General features: G+C 44.8%; 2 protein-coding genes across 7 annotated transcripts in view; both read right to left on the bottom strand.

Annotated features, from left to right (window-relative positions):
• efnb2a (ephrin-B2a) overlaps window positions 1-7,625 on the bottom strand; it is a 27,657-nt gene extending 20,032 nt beyond the window's left edge. For all 6 annotated transcript variants that reach the window (XM_071906243.2, XM_071906247.2, XM_071906242.2 and 3 more), the window contains exon 1: window positions 7,159-7,625. In XM_071906243.2, coding sequence (XP_071762344.1) covers window positions 7,159-7,271 — 113 coding nt within the window. In that variant the 5' untranslated portion in view covers window positions 7,272-7,625. The remainder of the gene's footprint in view (window positions 1-7,158) is intronic.
• Window positions 7,626-12,498: 4,873 nt separating this feature from the next.
• LOC139917168 (arginine and glutamate-rich protein 1-A-like) lies at window positions 12,499-21,447 on the bottom strand. The gene is made up of 4 exons (XM_071906240.2): window positions 20,908-21,447; window positions 18,759-18,984; window positions 15,197-15,280; window positions 12,499-14,238 (listed from the first exon to the last, which is right to left on the bottom strand). The coding sequence occupies exons 1-4, from the start codon at window positions 21,237-21,239 to the stop codon at window positions 14,074-14,076; spliced, it is 807 nt and encodes a 268-aa protein (XP_071762341.1). The 5' UTR covers window positions 21,240-21,447; the 3' UTR covers window positions 12,499-14,073.
• Window positions 21,448-21,628: the final 181 nt, after the last annotated feature.

Raw genomic sequence — 21,628 nt, 5'->3', positions numbered from 1 at the left:
GAAATAGGAGTAACAGCTGATTCATGCTAATTTAAAACGGTAGGAGTATAAAGACGGGACACCATTTTGACTGGGAGAAGTAGAGATAATCATATGTAACTTTTTAGAGATGGACTCTTTAAGAGAAGTTAAGGAATTTCGAAAGGGCGACGCATGTATTTTGAAGCAAAAAAAAAAAAACACTGGAGATCTTGTGATGAATTTGTTTGTCGTGGCGCTCCACAGTGAGTGTGTTCTGCCAGTTTTCTGTCACGTCACGCACCATTTGTCCTTCCCCATGCTGAGGGCAACACTATCCTGACAGCGTACCCATGTAGTTCATCACGCCATTTATTATCACAGCCAGGGGAAGAGAGAGAGAGAGAGAGAGAGAGAGAAAGAGAGAGAGAGAGAGAGGCTTCCACATACGATGACATAGCACTCAGCAGCGCCACCTCATGTACGCTAAATCAACACTAACCCATCCCCCCCTCCTCCTCCTCCTCCTCCTCCTCCTCTCTATCTCTCTGTTTATCCTTCTGTTTGCCCCCGGTTCCTCCTCCAAACACACACCAACCGCTCCGACAGGCTCGGGAGAAAAGTAACAGAGAAGCTACGAGCAGAAGCGCCGCCGGCCCGTCGGTTGGCCTCATTTCTCTCGGCTCTAACCGCACCGTCGGGCCGTCCGGTGGGAAGGTGAGGAGAGCCACGGGTGCCTCTGCTGCTGCTCTGTCGGAGCTGGAGAAAACCCTCTACCGTCATAAATAAGAAGGTTCTCATGTACAAACTGCAAAAAAAAAGTTACTGAAGTTCTCTGTCGCAACTGAAGGGTTTCAGTCCAAAAATGAAACAGCTACAAAATACCTCTTAGAAGATGATTGCGTTATTTTAAAGTATTGATATCTGACACTTACTGTGCTTGATTTTTATATTGTTGCATGTTGCTGGCTGTTTGACTGGATTGTTGTGTCGCTGGCATTAAAGCGTAACTCATTACAGAAGAGGAATGAAGTTGCGAGCCGACCTCAGCGCTTTGCTTGCAGAACAGCAACACGCATACCGATGAAATTATCTTTGTTTATGAATTGCTGAGCGATGAATTTCAGGTGGCAATTACTTTTCCAAATGGATACGGAGCGTTCTGGAATGAAACCCTTCGAATGCAGTTTTGATTTACGTTTGCGATCTGAGATAATGGAAAGTGACGTGACCATAACTCTCCATACCACCACCCCCTCCACCCCCACCCCCCCTCCATCTCTATCTCTATCTCTATCCCATGTGATTTCGTGAGGAACCCCGGAGAGCGGGGCGCACAGGTGGGCGACAGGCCGGGAGCGGCGGGGTGAGTTTTGGCGGCTTGAAAGTAAATCAGCGAGAGGGGTGACATCTGTTTCTCTCATTTATCTTCCAACACACCCCCCCCCTTTCTTTCTTTCTTCACTTTCAACTTTGGTGTCTTTTTTAGTGGGTGTGGGTGTTGGGAGGAGGGGGGTGGACGGTGGATTTGGGAGGAGAGAGGAAAAGGTTTGGGGCAAAGGGAGCAAAGGGAAGAACGAGGAGGAGGAGGAGGAGGAGGAGGAGGGTTGTAGACCTACTTCCTGAGGTTATGACCATCACATCTGTCGCCAGTAAAAACAAAAAAACAGCTAGATCTCTCTCTCTTCTGTCTGTTTGTCTCTCACCCCTCTTCCCCTCTCAGCCTCCCTCTATTCTCTCTCTCCCTCTCTCTTCTTTCTTTTTTTTCCCCTGAGCATCAAATCCCTGCATCCTCCTGTCGCTGTCGCACATCTCTATTTTCTAACCCCCTTCATTCCTCTCTCCCCCCCCATCTCTCTCTGCCCTTATTGCTATTTGTGTGGCCCGCCCGGTGACAGAAGACAGCCACAGCAGTGGCGGCGGCGGCGGCGGCCCGGGCGGCGTAATCCCCGTCCGAATATCCCCTCCGCTCTGAAGTTATGAGAAAACAAAGTGAAGAACGAGAGGGGAGGGGTGTAATATTTAGGAAGGGCCGGTAGATCACAGCAACTGTTCGCCTTTCAATCCCGGCTGCAGCGATGTGGGGATTCAGACAAAGAGGCCCAGGCCGCGGCACGGCGAGGGTTAATTCACCCACAATGCTTTGCAGCGCCCCGGCTTTCGCCCTCTGTCGGCCGAGGGGACAGGGGTCTTTATCCCTCCACTGCCGACTGTCACCCTATCCCCCCTCTCTCTCTCTCTCCCTCTCTCCCTCTCTGCCTTCGGCCCTACCTTTCATCCAGTAATCCAGGCCTATGGGATCTTAGCAGGCCGAGACATAATTACCCCCCTCGCCCCCCAAGGGGCCCAGGCGCTTTCTTCTCTCCCTCTCTCCGTTTCATTTCTGCAGCTTTTCCTATTCTCTTTCTCCCTCCCTATTCTTCGTAAAACACAATCTTAATCATCAACTTTTCTCTTGGCAGTAATCATGAAAAAAAAAAGCCACGTCAACCCCCATAACCCTTCTACTCTGAACACTGTGTCCAACATGGCAGGATTTAACTTTTCCCCTCAATCCCTCTCTCTCCCTCTCTCTCCCTCTCCTTCTCTCTCTCTTTCCCTCGTTCTCTCCCTCCATTTTGCCTCAGCAAGTCTTCGCTCTGCCCCTCGCCCTCGCTGCCGGTCAAGATGTAGCTAAATTAAAACAAGGGATCTTCTCTCCCAGTGCCGAAAAGAAAGAAAGAAAGAAAGAAAGAAAGAAAGAAAGAAAAGGGGGCTTCAGAGAGACAGAGGGAGAGGAAGGAGGGATAGATGGATGGATGGGAGGAGGAGGAATAGGAAGAGGGAGGGCAGCGTTACAACATTCAGCATCGGGCCTCGTCAGTCATTCATGATGGATCTGCATCTCTATGCTCCCTCCCTCCCTCTCTCTCTGTCTCTCTATCCCTCCATCATGCCCCCCCCCCCATTCACAAAAGGACCCATGGAGGTGCCCCCGTCGCTGCCTGGTCACAAAGGGCCTTTGGGCTTCTATGTAATCTCTTAATGAACTGCAGTGGAGGAGAGGGAGCGCTCCTTTTACATAAACCATGTAGAGCAGGCCTCTCTTTTGTTTCTCCCTCCCAACTACAAAATGGATTACCAGAGGAAGGAGGTGTGTGTGTGGGGGGGTGGGGGGTGATAGGGGTGGGAGATATGGAGGGGGGTCAGTCTTTCTTTTTTTTTTTTTGCAGAGGTTCATGCATAAGGGCAGTAAAGTAGTAAAGCGCAAACAACAATGAGGTTTAATCGACACAGCCGTAGGCCCTGTGGAGGGAGGGTGTGTTTTTTTTTTGTTTTTTTTACCAGCTTGTGGTAGATGCACACACACACACACACACACACACACACACACACACCACACATACACACACACACACACACACACACAGGGAGCCTAGCTGTTTCTTTATCCTCTCCCCCAGCCTACACACAAAGGCATTAGACTGGCCTGGAGCCTTCACATTTCTAACATTCATCCTCCCTGAATAGTCAAAGAGGAGGACTAACGCAAACTAAAAGAGAGACGCAGAGGCAGGGAGAGGTCGGTCTGCTGAGCATATTGCCCAACTCCGGAATAAAGATATTCATGCATTGGGGTTTCTCTTCTGCTGAGGAGGGATAATTGACATATAGGCATGAGGCCTTTCACCAAACTATGAAAAGGGATAAAGGTTTGGGTGTCGTTTATTCAACTCAGTCCGCCACAGAAAGGTTATTACACACAAATGTTGAGTTGTAGCTCAATCCACATCTCAATTGTCTCAAAGCTTCAAAAATCCATCTCTAACTTGTCTGCTTCTCTTTATCTACATCTCCTCCTTTGTGATTGGTGTAGATTTAATAAGGGAAATCAATAAGGGACAATGGCTTTTACCTGGATTCACCTCATCAGTGAACTTCATTTTGAATATTCAGTGTGTGAGCCAATTTTGCTAAATTAACAATTCACATGTAATAAATACGTGTAATTTCAGCCATGGGACTGGTCAGTGTTTGTGAAAGTGTTTGAACTATAAGCTGAGTGTGTTGTTTTTTTTTAGCTTTGTGTCTCTGTCAGCTCCATAGAGAGCCAACTTCCAAAAGGCAGTTCGCCCAAAAAGGTGTCTGGTGGTCACACAATGATATCAGTCCGTGGCCTTTTACCTCTGAACTCCTCACCCAGACAGAACGCGAAGAATGCGCGCACACGCTAATTCCGCGGAATGCCCGCTGCATTTGTGGCAGCCCGAGGCCTATACTTGCTCCGAGGGTGGACGCATTTTTTGCTCCTTTTCAAAATCAACAGTGACACGCCAAGTGAAATGACATACTGATGTGAAAGGCAGCAGTTGTTGCTCCAAATGGAGAAGGTTCCGTTTTTCTGGCTCAGTGAGAAAAGCCCAAAATGACTTGTTGGGTGATCTCGATATAGAAAGCAGGCTTAAACTCAAACTAGGAAAAAATGCAATATGTCCTACATAGCATTGACTGTTTATATCATGATATTACGAGATTCTTAATTTAAAACTATTCATTGCAGTCCATTGGTGTTGCTATGTGTTGACTTGAGACTAAAATCTCTCTGCACATCAGATGCGACCAAATGTTTTCTTGCTAAAACCAGTTTGGTGGCTGTTTTCTTGTCACCGTTGCGCGTCTATGTGCTATATGTGCCAAATGGTGATCAAATGGCACAGTAAACGCAGCGGCCAACATACAAAACAACTCACTACATCTCTGCTCCCTCTTCATGACTGAGCGCAATGCGATTTCGGCTGTAACATGGGCCTGAAAGTGAAACAAACTCATTTCAACCGAGATTAAACTGTGTAAATATAAGTTTCCTTCTGTTTCTAAATTGCGTAGTGTGCTAACATGTGACTTGATAAGTCATTTGCCGTAGCCTGGATACTGACGCGTCGGGTCACAGATGGTTGTGGCAGTCAGGAGGCTGTAAGGCCGAGGAGTATGTGGATACAGCACAGAGAGCAGAGCGCAGTCCCGCTGCCAACACAGCATATCCTCTCTCTGTATCTCCTGAAATAAATGGCACAAAACGATGTGGCGCGCACGATTACGCACGTACAAGTTAAACGCACAACTGTAACCTAATGGGGGTTCATTTCCAACAGTTAAGGCCTGCAGGACCGAGCAACCACGGACACCTGTTAGACCATGATAGCGTCTCCACTGTCTGTTGTTCTGCGTTTATTTGCTGCAGCGTTGGAAGAGAACCTCGGAAAAAGGAGAGAGAGAGAGAGAGGGGCTTCAGGTTGAATTGGAGCCAAAAGCTGAATTATTAAGCGAGTTGGAGTTTGGCCGTGACGAAACGGGCACAAAGAGAGGCGCCCCCCGCCGGGCTGAGACCGGGGGTGAAGCTAGTGGAGGAGGAACCCAGCGAAGCCCGGTTCACCCACCTTTTTATTTGCAGAATAGAGTCTAACCGCCTTTTTTGGGCTGGCAAAAAATATTTAGGAGGTGAATTTATAGTCTACATCACATCTAACTGGTGTATGAGATATAAGACAGGGAGAGAAAACATGAATTAATGGTTTCATACGATTGTTTTTCTTACATGGCCTATTGGTGGTTCACCGACTGGAGGTCATAGCTGATCCACTGTATTATTCACCGCTACATCACTGTCTGGGACCCTGAAATTCCTCGTCTGAATGCATGATAATTCAGCTCCTATGGTTAATGTTATGAAGGGCGACATTGAGTCTTCTGACAGGATAGAGATGGTTGAAAATGAGACAGGGGTTGAAAAGGGGTGGCGCACGGCGACCTATTAAAAGTTTTCATCTCTCCAACCATATTTCCACTCTAATTCATTCAGTATTTTGGCCATTATTCCGTTTTTTAATTATGTATTACTGTAACTCCATGCTCTACGGCGTCATGGTTGCTTCCATTTCTCTCTAAATGTTGGATACCAAAGCAGCCTGTACGAGCCGAGGCCCGTGGAGTGTCCCACCGGCTGAGGGAAGCTTCACCTCGCCATGTCAGCACAACTCGGATTCATTTCTCGCCAAACGGGACTAATTCATCTCATTAATATTATCTTCATTATGGAAGGTAAAAATAGCATCCAACATTTGGCTCTACACAAACATCACTGCAAGGAAATAAATGGGCCTGCTAATGAGTCGGATGCAGCTTCAAAGGTCTGCTATAGTTTCTTTTTTTAATTGATTTGGACCTATTAGACTCAAATATGATTCATGTTATGCCTAGCCAAACTTATTATTGACCGAGGAAGTGGAGCGTAAAATTAATTTCATAAGTCATTTTCCGTCTAACATCAATGCAGAGGCAAAACGAGTCAAATACATCCCGCCCACGCAAAAAAGAAAAAAATGCCAATAAATAGCCTAATAATTAACCGGTTAATTATACAAACTACTGAGCTGTTTCCTTCAGAGGAGGTTTTGTCTGCTGTAGGCTGCCACCATAACGCACGGCCGACCGGGCCCTCGCCGTCCACTGCGCGTAAATTGTCCCCAACGGTGACACGGCACAAACCTAAATCTATCGGTTAGGCAGTAAAACCATAAGACAAGAGCTAAATACAATATCTCTATCCCGAGAGGCGTTTTAGGCGGGTAAGATGGCTTCATCGTTTTGGGCATATTATCCTGTCTGGTAATGAGTAAAGCCCCGATACGTGCCGTTCTCCCGTGTGGGAAGAACGTAACCCCAAACTCCATTCAAAAAGTCTGGCAGTTAAATGTTGCCTTGCCTGCTCGGCAAAATACATATCGGGTGCAACATGACTTAGGATCTTAACGAGTCGTTAGGGTCTTCTGGTAAATTCGGCATACAGATGAACCACCAAGCAGCACTTTATTTCAATAAAATCTTAAGTTTTAGAATCGATTCTAACTGCTCGCTACCAGCCGCCACGGTGAATTATGCTGGAGGACGACTGTGAGAATAAGAGGCGAAGCTTTTATAAAAGTTGAAATTACACTGGAATGAGCGCAGGTTGGTGTATTGGATGTATGCCGAATTGAAGACTGATTTCTGACGATTCATATAAGGGCTTAAGTCGCATCCTACTACGCATATACCCTTGTCGGTAAGCACGGCAACATTAAACTGCCAGATTTTTGAATGGTGTCTGGCGTGACGTCCTCTCCATACGGGAGAACGGCACCTACGGGGGCCAATAATGAGCGCGACTGGAGCTGCACTTACTTGGTATTTGTTGTGTTCCAGTAGATGGACTCCAGGATGAGCGCCCGGGACAAGTCCACCTTGCAGGCAATAAACAAAACTCCAAAATAATATCTCCACATCGAGTCCCCCATGGTTACCGCCTCCGGGGTAGGTGCACAATCCGTCTCAAAATAACGATGTATGTCCAAAAAAAAAAAAGGAAGAACGAGACCACGACAATTTCTTCGCCTATATCCCGATCCAGTGGGGATACGCACGGTTACCACAAAACCCCGACCAGATGTATTAGAGCATCTCCAGACGAGCGACCTGCTCCAAAACCAAAGGCGCACGGCAGTAGTTCATTCAACGGAGAGTGCGTTAGTATTCTCCCCCGTTTCAGAGCGCAGACTTCACCGGGTGTAATACATCCCTCAGAGAGAAAAGGTGGTGGTGTCCACTGTGGACCGAGCGGCACATATAGGCTAAATCAATACAAATATAAATCCCCCTGCGTTATAGTCCAGCAATGCAGGTAGCAATCCAAAGTAGCAGCAACAGCAGCAGCAGAGAGAAAGATACTGATGGTTGGTGGTGGAATGGTGAGATATTCCCCTTTCAGCTGGTGCTGGTGGTGGTGAGCAACAAACTGTGGATGACAGTAGTAGAAAAATGAGAAGGGGGAGACAATGAGGTCGGATGAGCAAAATTAATAAAATGATCAAATATGAGAATGAAGGAAACCAAACGAGCTGGAATGGAAGTTCTCATACTAGAGGTCCCCTTTTCCCGACGCAAAGCAACTGCTGCGGCTGAATCCTGCAGATCCGTCCCGAGCGCCTGCACACAACATAGGGATGATGCTTCAGCGCTGCTCCGAGCCTGGATGGAAAGTAACTGCAAGGAACCGCGACTGGGAATATTTGGTAGAGCTGGTTTTGCCCAGGCCCCGCCCCCCGCCGCCCCTGATTGGTCCCTCGGTGTGGAAGTCAATAGGAATGCTCCTGTCAGTCAAAGCGGGCAACTAGTTCAGCACGGTTACTACTGGTGAGCGAAATGTGGAATATGCGATTGAATCCCACTTTTGTCATTAGGTGAGCGGGTGAATCAGAGGCCGCTGACTTCAACTACAGCAAATGTCACTTTTATTTATTTATGTGTTAAAATAGTACGATAACAACAGTGTCACATATGGTATTACTGAATAATAATAACATTTTAAAAATACAAATAATTAAAGGTCTATGATAATTTAGGCTACTGACAATTAAATAAAAAATAAGTATTGGTGATAATAAGAATGACTTGTCTTGTTACCTCTAAAAAAAATGATACAAGGTTAATTGAACAGACTAGAGTCACTTTATCCAGCGGGAAGCCATATAGATTAAATGTGTTTTATTCCCTATAAAGGCATTATAGCCCTCATACAGCGAATAACACGCACTTCTCGCGTGTTCATGGTTTCTATGGACAGTCCCATAATGAAAACGATGAGAAAACATTTGGTCCCATAAGGCCTATATAAATATATATATGTATATTCAGACAGTGCTGGATGCCTCTCCATTGACTGCCATAGAGCAGTTCAAGTTTTTCCAAAAGGCAACAGCGCCCACTAGCGGAAAAACCGCGGCAGGAGCCAGATGAGGAAAGTTTGAAACAATCGAATATGTTTTATTTTCAGATCCATTTTCATATCAACATAAAGCATAAAATCACACAAAATATTTAAAATTAATTCATAACAAATGCAGCAAAGCCTATTATAGTGGAACAAAATGTTTTGTTTCTTATCACGGAACTAAATAGAAAGGAAAACTCACTTATTCTGCAACTTTTTAGAAGTAAAAACATCAGGTTATTCTTGTTATAATAATTATTGATTTTTGATTCTTTTGTCATTATTCTATATTATCATAAACCTATAATTATTTTAATTATGAGACCCATTATTGCCCCTCGCACTGTTAAAACATTATTTTAACATATCCACAGATAAAAAAGTTGCTTTATAATTGAAATTGCATACATTTACACTCGCTGAAAACGCAGGATTTTAGTCAATGGCCTCTAATTTGACGAGCCACCGCGGCTCACACACACTTCTGACGGCTGTAGATTACAACTCCCCAAAGAAACGTGTGAAGTTTTGACACTTTTTAACTGCTTAATTCAATCAGGGCGCAGTTCAGGCAGCCGCTGTGGATTGTGGCTGTTTGTTTAGCTGATAATCAGGCTGATATAACACCGGGGAGATAATTGAGGAGTGCAGAGAAATGTGAGGATCCCAACTTCTCTCCTTCCTCTTGGAATAAACACACAGAGTGGCAGCAGGTCCGACACAGACTGGATGTTTATTGCAGCTGGACATTAGATTAGTTCAACTGAGAGAAGGGTTAAAGGAACAACAGAGATATTAGATTAACAAGACGGGCAGACATGCGGCTCTGGCAGAGTCAAACTTGCGCACAAAGTTTCTCTAAATATTTAGGAGTGTTTTAGTCACATTAACCGGCGCACAATGGGAAGAAATAGAGCGAAAAATCACTATAATATTCCTATAATAGTCCTATAGGGACTTAAAAAGTGTCTGTGGCACTCGGTAGTGAGTTTACAGTGACTTTATCATACTTTGAGATATTTTTTATCACCTATTGCATCACCATAATATTCCTATAATTTTCCTTAAAGTGCGTCTGTGTTACTCAATACTGTGTTTATATTGATCTTTTCGTGCCTGGTGGTATTTTTTATCTCCTTTGGTGTCACTATAATATTCCTATAGGGACTTAAAGTGTGTCTGTGGTGTTCAATAATGACTTTATAAATGTCTAACTGTACTTTATGGTATTTTTTTTAACTCCAATAGTAGGCTATCACTTGGACTATAATATTTCTATAATATGCCTATAATATTCCTTTAGGGACTTAAAGTGTGTCTGTGGTATTCAATAGTGAGTTTATAGTGACCTTATGGTAGGCCTATTTTTTATCTCCTTTAGTATCACTATAATATTCTTATAATATCCTTATAATTTCATATAGGGACTTAAAGTTTTGCTGTGATATTTCATTCTTGTAAAATTATTTAAAATGATAGGATTCTTTTTCGTAAGGGAAGTGTCAGCATAACAACAGAGGAAGCGGTGAGTTTCTTTATTTTTAAAAATATCCCCTCTCTCCCTCTGCGTGGCTAAAATAAGACCGAACCCGTCGGGTAATGATTGCTTTAGAGCGTCTTTCCTGAATATCAGCCAGGCTGACAGAGAACTGGGAAATACACACACACATACACACCTACACACACTCTCAGTCTCACACACACACGCACGCACTCCAACGTCGGTGTGTGAATCTTACTCTGACACTTTCAAACAGGATACAAAGCAGTTTGGACGGGGCTTTATCCATTGTTGCCGTTGTTCCCTAATGTTAAAAAATAAACAAAAGTAATCAAGTGGAAATTCTCCTGATAATATCGCCTTTGCTGATGGAATTCAATTAAATTCAATTCAATTCAATGGCAAAACTTATTGCTAAAAGTTAGAGTAGGCTATAGATTACATTAGGAAAGTAATTAAAATGTAACTTAAATAAATTATTTATTCAGCATTATTATTGTTGTTGTTATTATTTATTATTAGTATTATTTATTAGCCTATTGGTGTAATTGCTCCAACTTTCCTACACTATTTTAAGTTCAGCCTGCTGCCAAATTAATTTTCTCCATTGCATTATCTTTGATTAAAAAAAAGAAAAAGAGAGAAAAATGGCTAATTAAATATAGATTTTTTTTTATATACCCAAGCATCCAACTTCCTTTTTTTTTTTTTAAACTGGATTGGGAAAAATGCGTCAAAAAATAATATTTTCACCCACTAAACTCCTCCTGGTTTTAATTACACGGCTGAAAGGGACTTGAAAGCGACTCGAACCAGCGGGACGGGGACACACAGGCCGAGTGCGACCTGTTTATTCAGTTGGTGTGTGTCCTGCAGGACGCACGGGCCCCCGGGACCTCACACTTCACCTCACCTCAGATCATTGATTATTTAGGCGATAGACTCTGCCGGTGTGCGCTATAGGCTGAGCCGTCCTGCAAAAACTAACTAGGGAAGACTAACATGCGCGTCAGTTGGGTTTGGAGAGATGTGCGCACTCGCCATGCATTAGCCTGAGCGAGTCCAACATTTGATCCTGTAGTTTTTGGCATTATGACAGATCAAGTAAAACATGTCAGAAATGTATTTGGGCCTGTAAGAAGTCACATGACAGGGAGCGTTCAGGATCAGTGTTCCCTTTAATCCGTGTGCGTCTGTGCAAGTTAGTCTGGTGACCTGCGTTTAATTATTCATCAAATACTAATATTTTGTCAGTCATTTGTTCCACTTGTACCCACCAGTAAGCGGGTTTGGAAGTTTTGATGTCAAATAATTACATTATACCGACATGCAGGAACTTTTAGTGAATTGAAAACCAAACTTAAACACTTTTTTTAAACAAAGTGTCATCATATCCGCGCGTATCTGGTGAGAGGAACGTGAAGAAAAGGACTGTTCAACTTGTCATCAACTTTCACCCAAACTCCAATGACTCTGAATGGGAGTTCAATGAGGGCGCGCGCACTTCTTCACGGTCGGTTTGCAGTGATTTCCAAGTCTTTCTCACATCAACCTTCCCTGGAAAAGACCTGGAAACACACCAGCCGCCGCAGAGGTCTCGAGCTGGGGTTGCCAACAAATTAGGCGATGTTATTACAGGGCATTTTGTTAAGTTGACATTGATAGATAGGACCCGCATGACTCAAGGCTAGATAATGGATTGTAATGTGTAATAACCCGTTGACAAAATCCGAGATGTTGCCAGTAATGCCATTAAAATTTGTCACAGGCCATCTCACTGACCAGGTCAAATTATTTCTTGTTTAAAGTGACTGATTGAAGAGTGATATCCTTCATCTTGAATTAATGGCCTTTCAGCAAACTATTTCTTTTTTTCATTGTATTCAGCTGATGCAGTGGGAAATAACAAGGTGGGTAAACCATCATCTCCAGCTGGTGACGATCACAACTGCTTTTTATAAACAAATCAATTTTATATTCAGAAGTTGATTTATGCAGTTTTCTCTTTAAAAACCCTTTCTTCATATAACTTCAAGTTTGATAAGCCGTTGTTTACTATGGTAGACACCAAGAATGTGCCTCAGTAAGATTTATGCCAGAGCAAAAAGGTATAAAGCCTTTTCTCCAAATTAAAGGCAGGGTAAACTGAGTTCAGCTGGGTTTACCCTCCACTGCATCCTTGATTTTATTCATTTAGCTCAGATCTAATCAACAAATTAAAAGAGTCGGCATCAGTCACACAAACACAAATCAGTGGAGCGCATTCCATGGATTTATTGGTGAATTGTTCAGTCCCTTGACAATTGGGGGAAAATTACAAGACAAATTCAAAATCTCAAAACAAAACAAAAAAAAAAATCTGTATACCCACCTGAGGTCAGCCTGTCAGTCAGAACCACACACACACGCATACATACATTCGCTCACCACTAAACACACACACTCTGCTGACCTCAAACCTGTGCTGCTCATCTTACCTGAACTTGTCCATCCTCTACGAAATCAACTGAGGCACGTTGCCAAGTTAATTTACTACAACAAAAACCAAAAAGGGACAGAACGTGGATTGTATAGTCGGGGTGTTTTGTACAATTCACCCAAGAGACTTTTTCCCCAAAAGAGTTCGATAAAACAATGCTCAAATATACCGTTACTGTGACATATGTTTCTTTTTCTGAGCGAGGACTCATTTCATAACACAATCTTGACTGAGGGGGGAGGGGGACAAGGGGGCAGGGGGACAGCACATCACAGCAAAGGCTAATAACATTACATCATACAGGAAATGTCCCCTCTCCTCCGTTACCCGCGGGCCCCCCCGTTATCGCAGACGGGACACGTATCCTGTTGCGGGCCGCCGGTTCGCGGCTCAGTCATGTAGCAGTTTGGGACTCGAGCCTGGGTTCGCCTGCGCCGCGGCAACTTAACGCTCAAATGTGAGGTTTGCACGTTTGCAGAAAATGTTGAAATGTCATTTGGAAAAAAAAAAAGATATATGTATGGGCAGACGGAGCAGAGCGGAAGTGGATGGAAGGAGCTGGATATGTAATATGGCGCAGATGGGAAGAGGGAGGAGGGAGGTGGAAGACACAAACCTGTCATCTGGACGGGAGGTGACTGTGTGCTTTTTTTAAAGGGCTGAGTTGTGATTTGTTGCCCCCGTGTCGGCTGCGAACGATGAGTCCCGATTTTTTTTTTTTTTTTTTTATATTTAAAAACAGCCACGGCAGGAAAACCACAGGCCAACTCCCAAGCTGCACATGAGGTTTTAAGTGAAGCTGAACTGGACACAGTCACACATATTCCAGATTACGTACTGTCATCCTAGCTTTGCTGGCTGTGAAGAGAAGTTAAGAGGAGCGCGGGGCGGACAGGCGCTCGCTGTTAGACCAGAGTTAAGACCTATGGGGTGAGGGACAAGTAATAGCATTCTACACCAAAAGTTCAAGTTCCTTAAAAATGAAAATAAAACCGAAAAAAAGCACAAACTAGAGTCATCTGTGCGGTGGGGGGAGGGAGGGATGGTGGGGGAGGCAGTCCGGTCCTCCGAGGCGCGAAGAGGCGCCTCCTCTCCAAGGCCGGGACCGGGGGAAGGTGTGTCGAGGAGGAGGGGGGTGGGGGGGGCCAAAGCGACGAGCGAGTTGACACACCGGGGTTCGCCCTTTCCTCGGCCTTCCTTCGGCACTTCCAAAAACGAAGCGAGCGTTCCAGAGAGGAGGAGGAGGAGGAGGAGGAGGAGGAGGAGGAGTAGTGGAACGGCGAGGCGGGAGAGCTGGATGGGGCGAGGGCGGGGGCGGGGCGGGGCGTGTGGACGAAGGGGACCAGTCTCTCATTCGGTGGCCTTGAGGGAGAAGGAGAGCTTGGGCCTGGACTTGCCCTTGCCGAGGATGATTTTCTGCTCCTCCTTCTGCTGCCTCTGACGGTCCTGCTCCAGCTTCATGCGCTCCTCGTGAATCTTTCTCTGCTCCTCCACAATACGCAACTGCTCCTCGGCCTGGTGGAAACACACACAGCAAAAACAGCAGGGTTAGATAAGGACAAACACCCATCTCCCTCAAGCCAAGTGCCCACAAATTGCTAGCATTTTCTTTATCCCCCCTTAAGATACAGCAATACGGTTTGCTTTGTTTTTTTGCGCTGTTGTTTACTACAACCTCATCTTGTCCAAATCAAGCCTGAATCAAATAAACACTGCTTTACAAATTAGTCATGAGTCAGACTTAAGCCTAAACAGCCAGCAGGAAAAAAAAAAAACCCCACTGGATTGTTAACCACGGCTGATAACCATCAATTCAGAGCCACTCAATAGAGGCGGTTCCTTGCCAAAAGGACTATTAAGCGATTCGGTCATGTTGTGGTGCGGTCGAACCAAGCCTCGAGGTCTCAATCAGCGGAAGAGAGAGATTTGCGATTAAAAACACATAAACCATACATGACGTGTGTCAATTTCATACGCCCCGATATACGGTATATTTAAATTTTGGATAGTTCATTTGGCACCGTTACGAGCGGCACTATGTATCATTGGATTTGATCAAGGTGAAGTTAAAATTCAACCCCCCAAAAAATAAAAACCCAGTAATTTGTGGGATATGAAAATGACGCAAACATGAGAAGTGAATCGAGGAAGGAAGAAAACAATCCCATCGTTGTGTTATACGGTTACACAAGGATAATTGGCTCTCGGGATTTTCGACTACATTTCAATGTTGCGTAAACAAGGATGAATGGCGCTAGTCATTATGGATGTGATCAGGGCGGCATGCAAAAACGGTAATTTGAGGGTTATGAATTTGACAAAAAAAAAAAAAAAAAATGGGAGAACCGTATCCAAAGGAAGGCAAACAAAATGTCATCCTTGCATTTCGCTGTTTCACAGGGGGAAAAAAAATGAAACTACTTTGCTTTTCTGGCAGTATTCATAAGAGCAGAGAGCAGAGAGCAGGGCGTACCAGCTTGGCCTGAGCGTCGGCGATCTTGCGGTTATTCTCCTCCAGGATTTTCTCCAGCTCCTCCCGCTTGGATTTTTCTTCCTCCTAGACGGGTGACACGGTGCCATGTTAGCGCACGAACAGGCTACGGCCGCACAGCACCCTTACATACACACGCTTGCCCTCTTAATTGTCACACACGCTCTTTCCGCTAGCACACACACACACTCGCACACAGAACTACTTCATTACACCACAGAGAAGTTTGTTTAGCCTCTCTCGCACATGACCACACTTTGGCATACTTTGCAGTCAACCCGAATTGTTTTTAAAATACACAGTGGGGGCACAAAATATATAGAAATGGGGGGGAGAAAAAAATGAACCCGCTATCGTTTTATTTTCCTCCCTCTAATGGTGATAATACCCTCCCACAAAAATAAAGATTGGCTAAGCCACACCTAGGGCCTTCACTGGATCATTATGAAAGACATTTAAAACAAGGACTTCAAAAAGGGGGGAAACCCACTCATCACACTCATAAATAGAAGACAGATATAAATGACAGACAATACATTCTAGAAGAAAAAACAATTGCTTCTTTTTTTTTTCTTAACATCATTATAAGCAAGAGAAAAAAGGATACAAATAAAGGAGGGAATAGTTTTGGCTCACCAATGCACGTATACCTACGCATTTTCCTTGCCTGTGTACCTACACAACTGGTGAAAGCATTCGGCATTAAACGGTTGAATATTTACTGTCTCGTCCAGACTGTGTGGCCCCTGCAGAGACAGAGAAGCGCTCCTGGGGTGGGTAGGTAGGTAGGTAGGTAGGTAGGTAGGGGGGGACTCTGCCATACGCCATACCGCGCCCGCGGCATTCCTCTTTATAACTCTGATCTCTGTACTGCTTAGCCTGCGCCTGCAGCCCCAGCTCGCATTCTTTTTTTTCCTTTTCCTTTCTTTACAGCCGCTCAGTTCCCACTGAGACAAGAGCAGAGTGAAGGAGAGTACAGTACAAAGTGGTGTCTGTGTGTGCTGGGGGAGGGCCGGGCCGCGGTACAGTTACAGTACAGCACACAAGTCATGGGCGAGCTGGGAGGCTGCAGGCCAGCTCAGGTCAAATGCTTGTTAGGAAGGTGGTGGTGTTAACACAGAGTTGTGTGTGTCCAAAAAAAAAAAAAAAAAAAAAAAAAAAAACACAAATAATGTATATGTAAATAACAATATAAAAGCAGCACCCCTATAGGAGAAGCAAGTGATGAGGACAAAACAGAGTACATTTGTTTTTCTGGGGGGGAAAAAAAGGTTTTCAACTGTATAAAAGAAATATTAGAAAAATAGATATATAATCAGGGTTAACAGACAGAAGGTTAGACCAGAGATTGTTAACCTTGTCAAACAGGAAACAGGAAATGTGGTGGTCCGTCATTGTTATGAATCCCAGAGCGGATGCCATCTAATAGGAGCTTCTCAAAACAAGGATTGTTAAGGGGAAAAGGGAGAGGGATGGTAAAGAAAAACTGTGCAGGACAAACTGTCAAACTGTCTGTGAATCAAACAGATTTGATTAATATTTCTACACATCGAATTTTGTCATTTATCTAAATGCCAGAGGAATAGAGGCATTAAGTTTGACCACTGGTCTTTCTACAACTCCTACGAAGGGAAAGATTGGAGTGGTGCCTAGTCGGTTAGCTGACGCTTATCCAGCTAAATACTACAAGGCTGACGGACACAGCATTGGTAGCTGCAGGGATTGAACCTGTGACCTTCTGGTTACAGGACAGTTTTGCTAACCACTAGGTCACCAAGCCGCCCCTGTTGGGAAACCCTGTTGGTAAACAATGTCTAGTGGAGGATTTAGAGAAGAGCTGACTAGCAGCAACAGAGCAGAAGGCAGGGGGCTGGTGACAGAATAAGTCCAAGCAGGCAAAGGAGGCGCGCTGGGACTACATTTCTCACCCCATTAGTACCGAGCCACTGGCTGCTCCGTGTGCAAGTCGGGGTCACTAGGCTTTAGCTGCTCCTCTCATTCACAATGCATAATTACTGTAGTGTAAACAAACCCCCTTTTCTTAATGACGCCTGGGGAGGGAGGACAAGGGGTTCCTCAGAAAGCTGTCTACCTTTACTCTCTAAAAAGTAAAAAAGTAAGAAAGTAAAAATGGCTTCCAGCAAACATGGGGGAGCCCGAGAAGGTTCCCTGAAGAACCCCTTGATAAAAGGGACCAACCTTCTAGTGAGGAACCCCAAGGTGCTTATAGGCTTGGGCTGCTAACTAGAGCTTGACCTAAAGGCCAGCTAGCCCTTTTCACAGATACAAATACAACTAGGACTCTAAGTAAAATAAAATCGACAAGCTTGGAGAGACAAATGAGAGCTGAGCTAGTTGTTGAAGGAAAATCGATTTTGGGCTAATGGGAATATTTTAAAAAAAGGCTATTGATGGACACAGAGACGGGGACTGAAAAACAGGGTGTCATCTTGAAAAGAGAGCTCTTCATTACAGACATAAATAGAGATGCTTACAAATATCAAAGTAAAAGATCAAACTGAACCAGGAAAGAGTGATGAAAAAGAATGAAGTCAGTTAAGTTTTCTAACTCGGCCATGGCAAAACTCTCACCAGCCCCATCGTTTGCTGTCTGTGACAATTTGGAAAATTCCCTCGAGAGGCCAAAATTAACTGTGGCCATGTTCAAAAACCACCTCAAAGTACAAAACCGGCAATAATCATCCTTCAAGCTTCAATTGCCACTTCAATTTCAACAAGGCCCCTGCTGTTAGCAACCCCGACACCCGCACTTCTAGCCTCTCACTGCGGAGCCCGGGAGTAGCCGCAGGAGAACAAAATATATGTATTTCGGGCCACAATTTACTATATCAAGGGCACAAGATGGTATTGCATGGGCACTAAATACACACTGTTCCCTAATTTTGGTTCATTTGTATCCTCATTTTCAAATGCTCCCAAGTGAATAAAATGTGCACACGTGTTTTAGAGCGTGTGCTCGATTTAACTCCTTCAGGAAGTTTCAAATTGATTTCACTCATTTGCCATGCATTGATAGATTTAGTTAATTATGCTGATATTTTGTAGAATAAAGATTTGGTTGAATGAGGCTTTTTATAAGGAATAATGAATAGATTTATCGATTTCATTTTACTTTAGGTAAAAAACACAGTTGAGTTATCAAGGCATTACCTGCTCACAACACTTAATTGGTCAACAAGCTCTCCAACACCAATTCTCAGATAAGAGAGTAGTGCGGTTTCTCTGGGTCTATTAAGTTATTAGCATAACTTAACACAATAGCATGTTGTGCGCACAAATTACTACTTTGTTACCACGAAATACATTTTTTCCCCTACAAGACGGCCACTGCCAGGCTCTGTATTTACCCTCCCTGCTGTGAAACTTGTACCATGGCTGGGTTAGGTTCTGGAAAGTAAAGGGGGTCCTCCACCAACCCCACGTGCCCAGTGGAGGGGCATCGGTGGGAGTGGGTGACTGGGAGGGGGAGATAGGGAGGTAAGGAGGGAAGGGAGGGACTGCGTTCCAAACGACCGAGCGTTACCTCTCTGGCCTTCTGCGCGGCCAGCTCGGCCTGCCGCTGCCTCTCCAGCTCCTCCAGCAGCTGCCGCTCCATGATGCGCTTGGCCTCCTCGACGCGCCGCAGCACTTCCCGCTCTATCTCGTCCTTCCGCTTCTCCAGCTCCTCCTCCACCCGCTTGGCCACCAGCTCCTCCACGCGCCGCGCCGTCTCCTCCTCGATCAGCTTCTCCTCGATCTCCTGCTGGCGGCTGGAGGACCGGACAGGAGAAAAGAGGAAAGGAGATACAGAGGGAGGGTTTATTACAAATGGGGGATATATTGATATATATTGATAGATGATATAACACAGAAGAAATTTGCGTGTGCACAAATCAAAGCAGTAGCTTGATGTCATACCATGGACATAAACACAAGATAGGAAATCTGGGAGAAAGGCAAAGAAACAAGAAAACTCCAAAATAAATGAATAAGAATACCCAAAGAACACCGCAATGCCAAAAAAAGAAAAATGGCCACCTTGTCAAACACAAGCCTAAATATAGGTTTTCATCTCTCAATACTAATGGCTGCAGAAGAGTAGGACAAGAGAATAGAGAGACAGCAGGCCAGGCTTAAGTTAGAAATAGTATTTCATGTTATATGTCAGCCATTATGTGCCAGTATATATTTCATGCCACTATTTTCTTGCCCAAAAACTTGCTTGTAGAATGAGCAATGTAGTAATCACAGTCACAGACTCACAGTAATATAATTGTAGGTGCTGTCACTACCATTAGTGTGCTTCAGCGTGGTATATAGTGAAACTAGTATACCAGCCCACCCATACAGGAGTCAGTGAGTCTGTCCAGTGCAGCAGCAGACTGAAGGGTTAAAGCAGGTGGGGGTCACCTGTCATCCTGTTTACATATCCAGAATGCTTTTAAAACTCTGCCTTTTTCTCAACTGCATTCTGAACAGGAAGCAATTAAGAGTTGGGAGTCGTGTTGTCACATCGCTCCTGGCACAACTATAAACACACAACCCACCCTCCCTAGATTTGATTTCATTTGGTCAGCCACTGGGAAACCAGAGACCTTACCCAACCCGGGCCCGAGTCCTTCCTTATCTAGCGAGTGTCTATGTCTTGATATTTACATTTGTATGCCTGGTTAAGTGGCCCTGTGGCTACAAAGCAGTAAAAAAGAGCCACTCAGGAGGCCAGGTGTGGGACAGTGCCTAGGATCTCAGGTGTCTGTGTGCCTCTGGCTACCACACACACCTCCACAATAGCAACTTCCCTGTCCGACAGATATCACCTGTCAGCAGACAATGAACGGGCCGTGGTGATTATGTGTGGCGAGCGCTGAAGTGTTTTAGGACGTGCAATGGTGACAGGCTTGCAGTTCTGTGAGTACCTGCTGAAGCAGCATCTTTCCTTTACTGCTGCAGGAGCCGAACCTGCTTTTGTTGCAAATTCATCTTGAAATGTTTGGGGGAATAGATTTCTGAAAAGCTAATGTTTGCCCAATTTGCATACTGTAAGTGTGCAGAAAGGATAGACATGGGTAACAGGAAAAGGAAGTAAACAATGGATCCCAGGTTTACATAAATAAATTATGATAAACACTGGAAGAATTAAGGTCAACTTATTTCTAATGTTTTGTTCCATGCATTATAAAGGGGGACAAGGTGAATTTGCATGACCCTGTTTTCCCAACCTGGGAATGTAACCACAAATATGTAAATATAGATGACTCTCCTCCAGCAGTTACAGTTATGTCCACATCAAACTGACATCCTGAAAAAAGACTCAGTGATCACACCCATAAAACAACTATGTTAAAGTTACACGTCATCATGTAGCTTAAGCCAAGATCCAAACTCTTTATCTTAAAATCTTCTTTGCTATCTAACTTCACTGTTAGTGCCAACCAGTTGAAAAGGTGACCTGGTCCCTGGGGTGCAGCCTGCTGTTCTGACGTGGGTAATCTGCACTGTGTGCAACGCTGGGCCCTGGACAGGCTGGCTAACGTTAGCATGCTATGGCTAGCTCGCTAGCATTAGCTTGCTAGCATAGGGAGCCCTCTTACCACCATACATAGGGCTAACTAGCCTAGCAGGTTAGCTTAGCACACACTGCAGTCCAAGTGGGACATTTATTGCTACCAAGTCTCTCACAAATAGAGACTCACATCTTCCTTTGTCTTTCTATTTCAGCCTTCTTTTCCTCCTCCTCCTTCCTCTGCTTCTCGTCCAGGGCATTCCTCTTGCTTAACGTCCTGCCGAAGATGTCAATGCGCTCCGGCGGCGAGGCTGCTCTTTCTCTGCGGGACGAGGCTGTGGTGGACCGGGAACGGGAGCGAGACTCTCTGCGCCGATTCCTCTTTGACTCCCGGGATTTGGATCGCTTCTTGGGCCTCTCCTTATCTCTGGATCGTGACCGAGACCGACTCCGTTTCTTGCTGTGCTTGCTGCTTTTGGAGTGTTTGGACCGGGACGAGCTGCGGCTCCGAGAGCGGCCCATGTCGACCACCTCCACAAGTCGAGCGCTTACACACAACTAATATGTCTTATGGCCGATGTGTGTACGATATCTGGAATTGGGTTCCACCGACTCCTCTTATAACTCGTTATTTGTAGTAATTGGTCAAGTTGAGTGGCTAAAATTGTTGTATATTTGAGATATATTCATTCGAAACTGGTTGTTATTTTGCCCTGCTAACTTGCGGTAAAGAAAGATGGCGGTTAGTCGACAGGTTGTAGTTTCCCAGCAGACACCGCTGCTTTCGGCATTTTCCGGCAGTCGTCGGGATTTTGCGAATAAACTGCACAATCAGATATACACACACACCTGCACGCTTCTTACACTAAACTTGCTTTGATTTTCTTATGATTACTGGATTGGGAAAGCAG

The sequence above is a fragment of the Centroberyx gerrardi genome, chromosome 10 (assembly GCF_048128805.1).
Source record: "Centroberyx gerrardi isolate f3 chromosome 10, fCenGer3.hap1.cur.20231027, whole genome shotgun sequence".
Classification (NCBI taxonomy): Eukaryota; Metazoa; Chordata; class Actinopteri; order Beryciformes; family Berycidae; genus Centroberyx; species Centroberyx gerrardi.
This window is presented reverse-complemented; position numbering and strand designations above follow the sequence as displayed.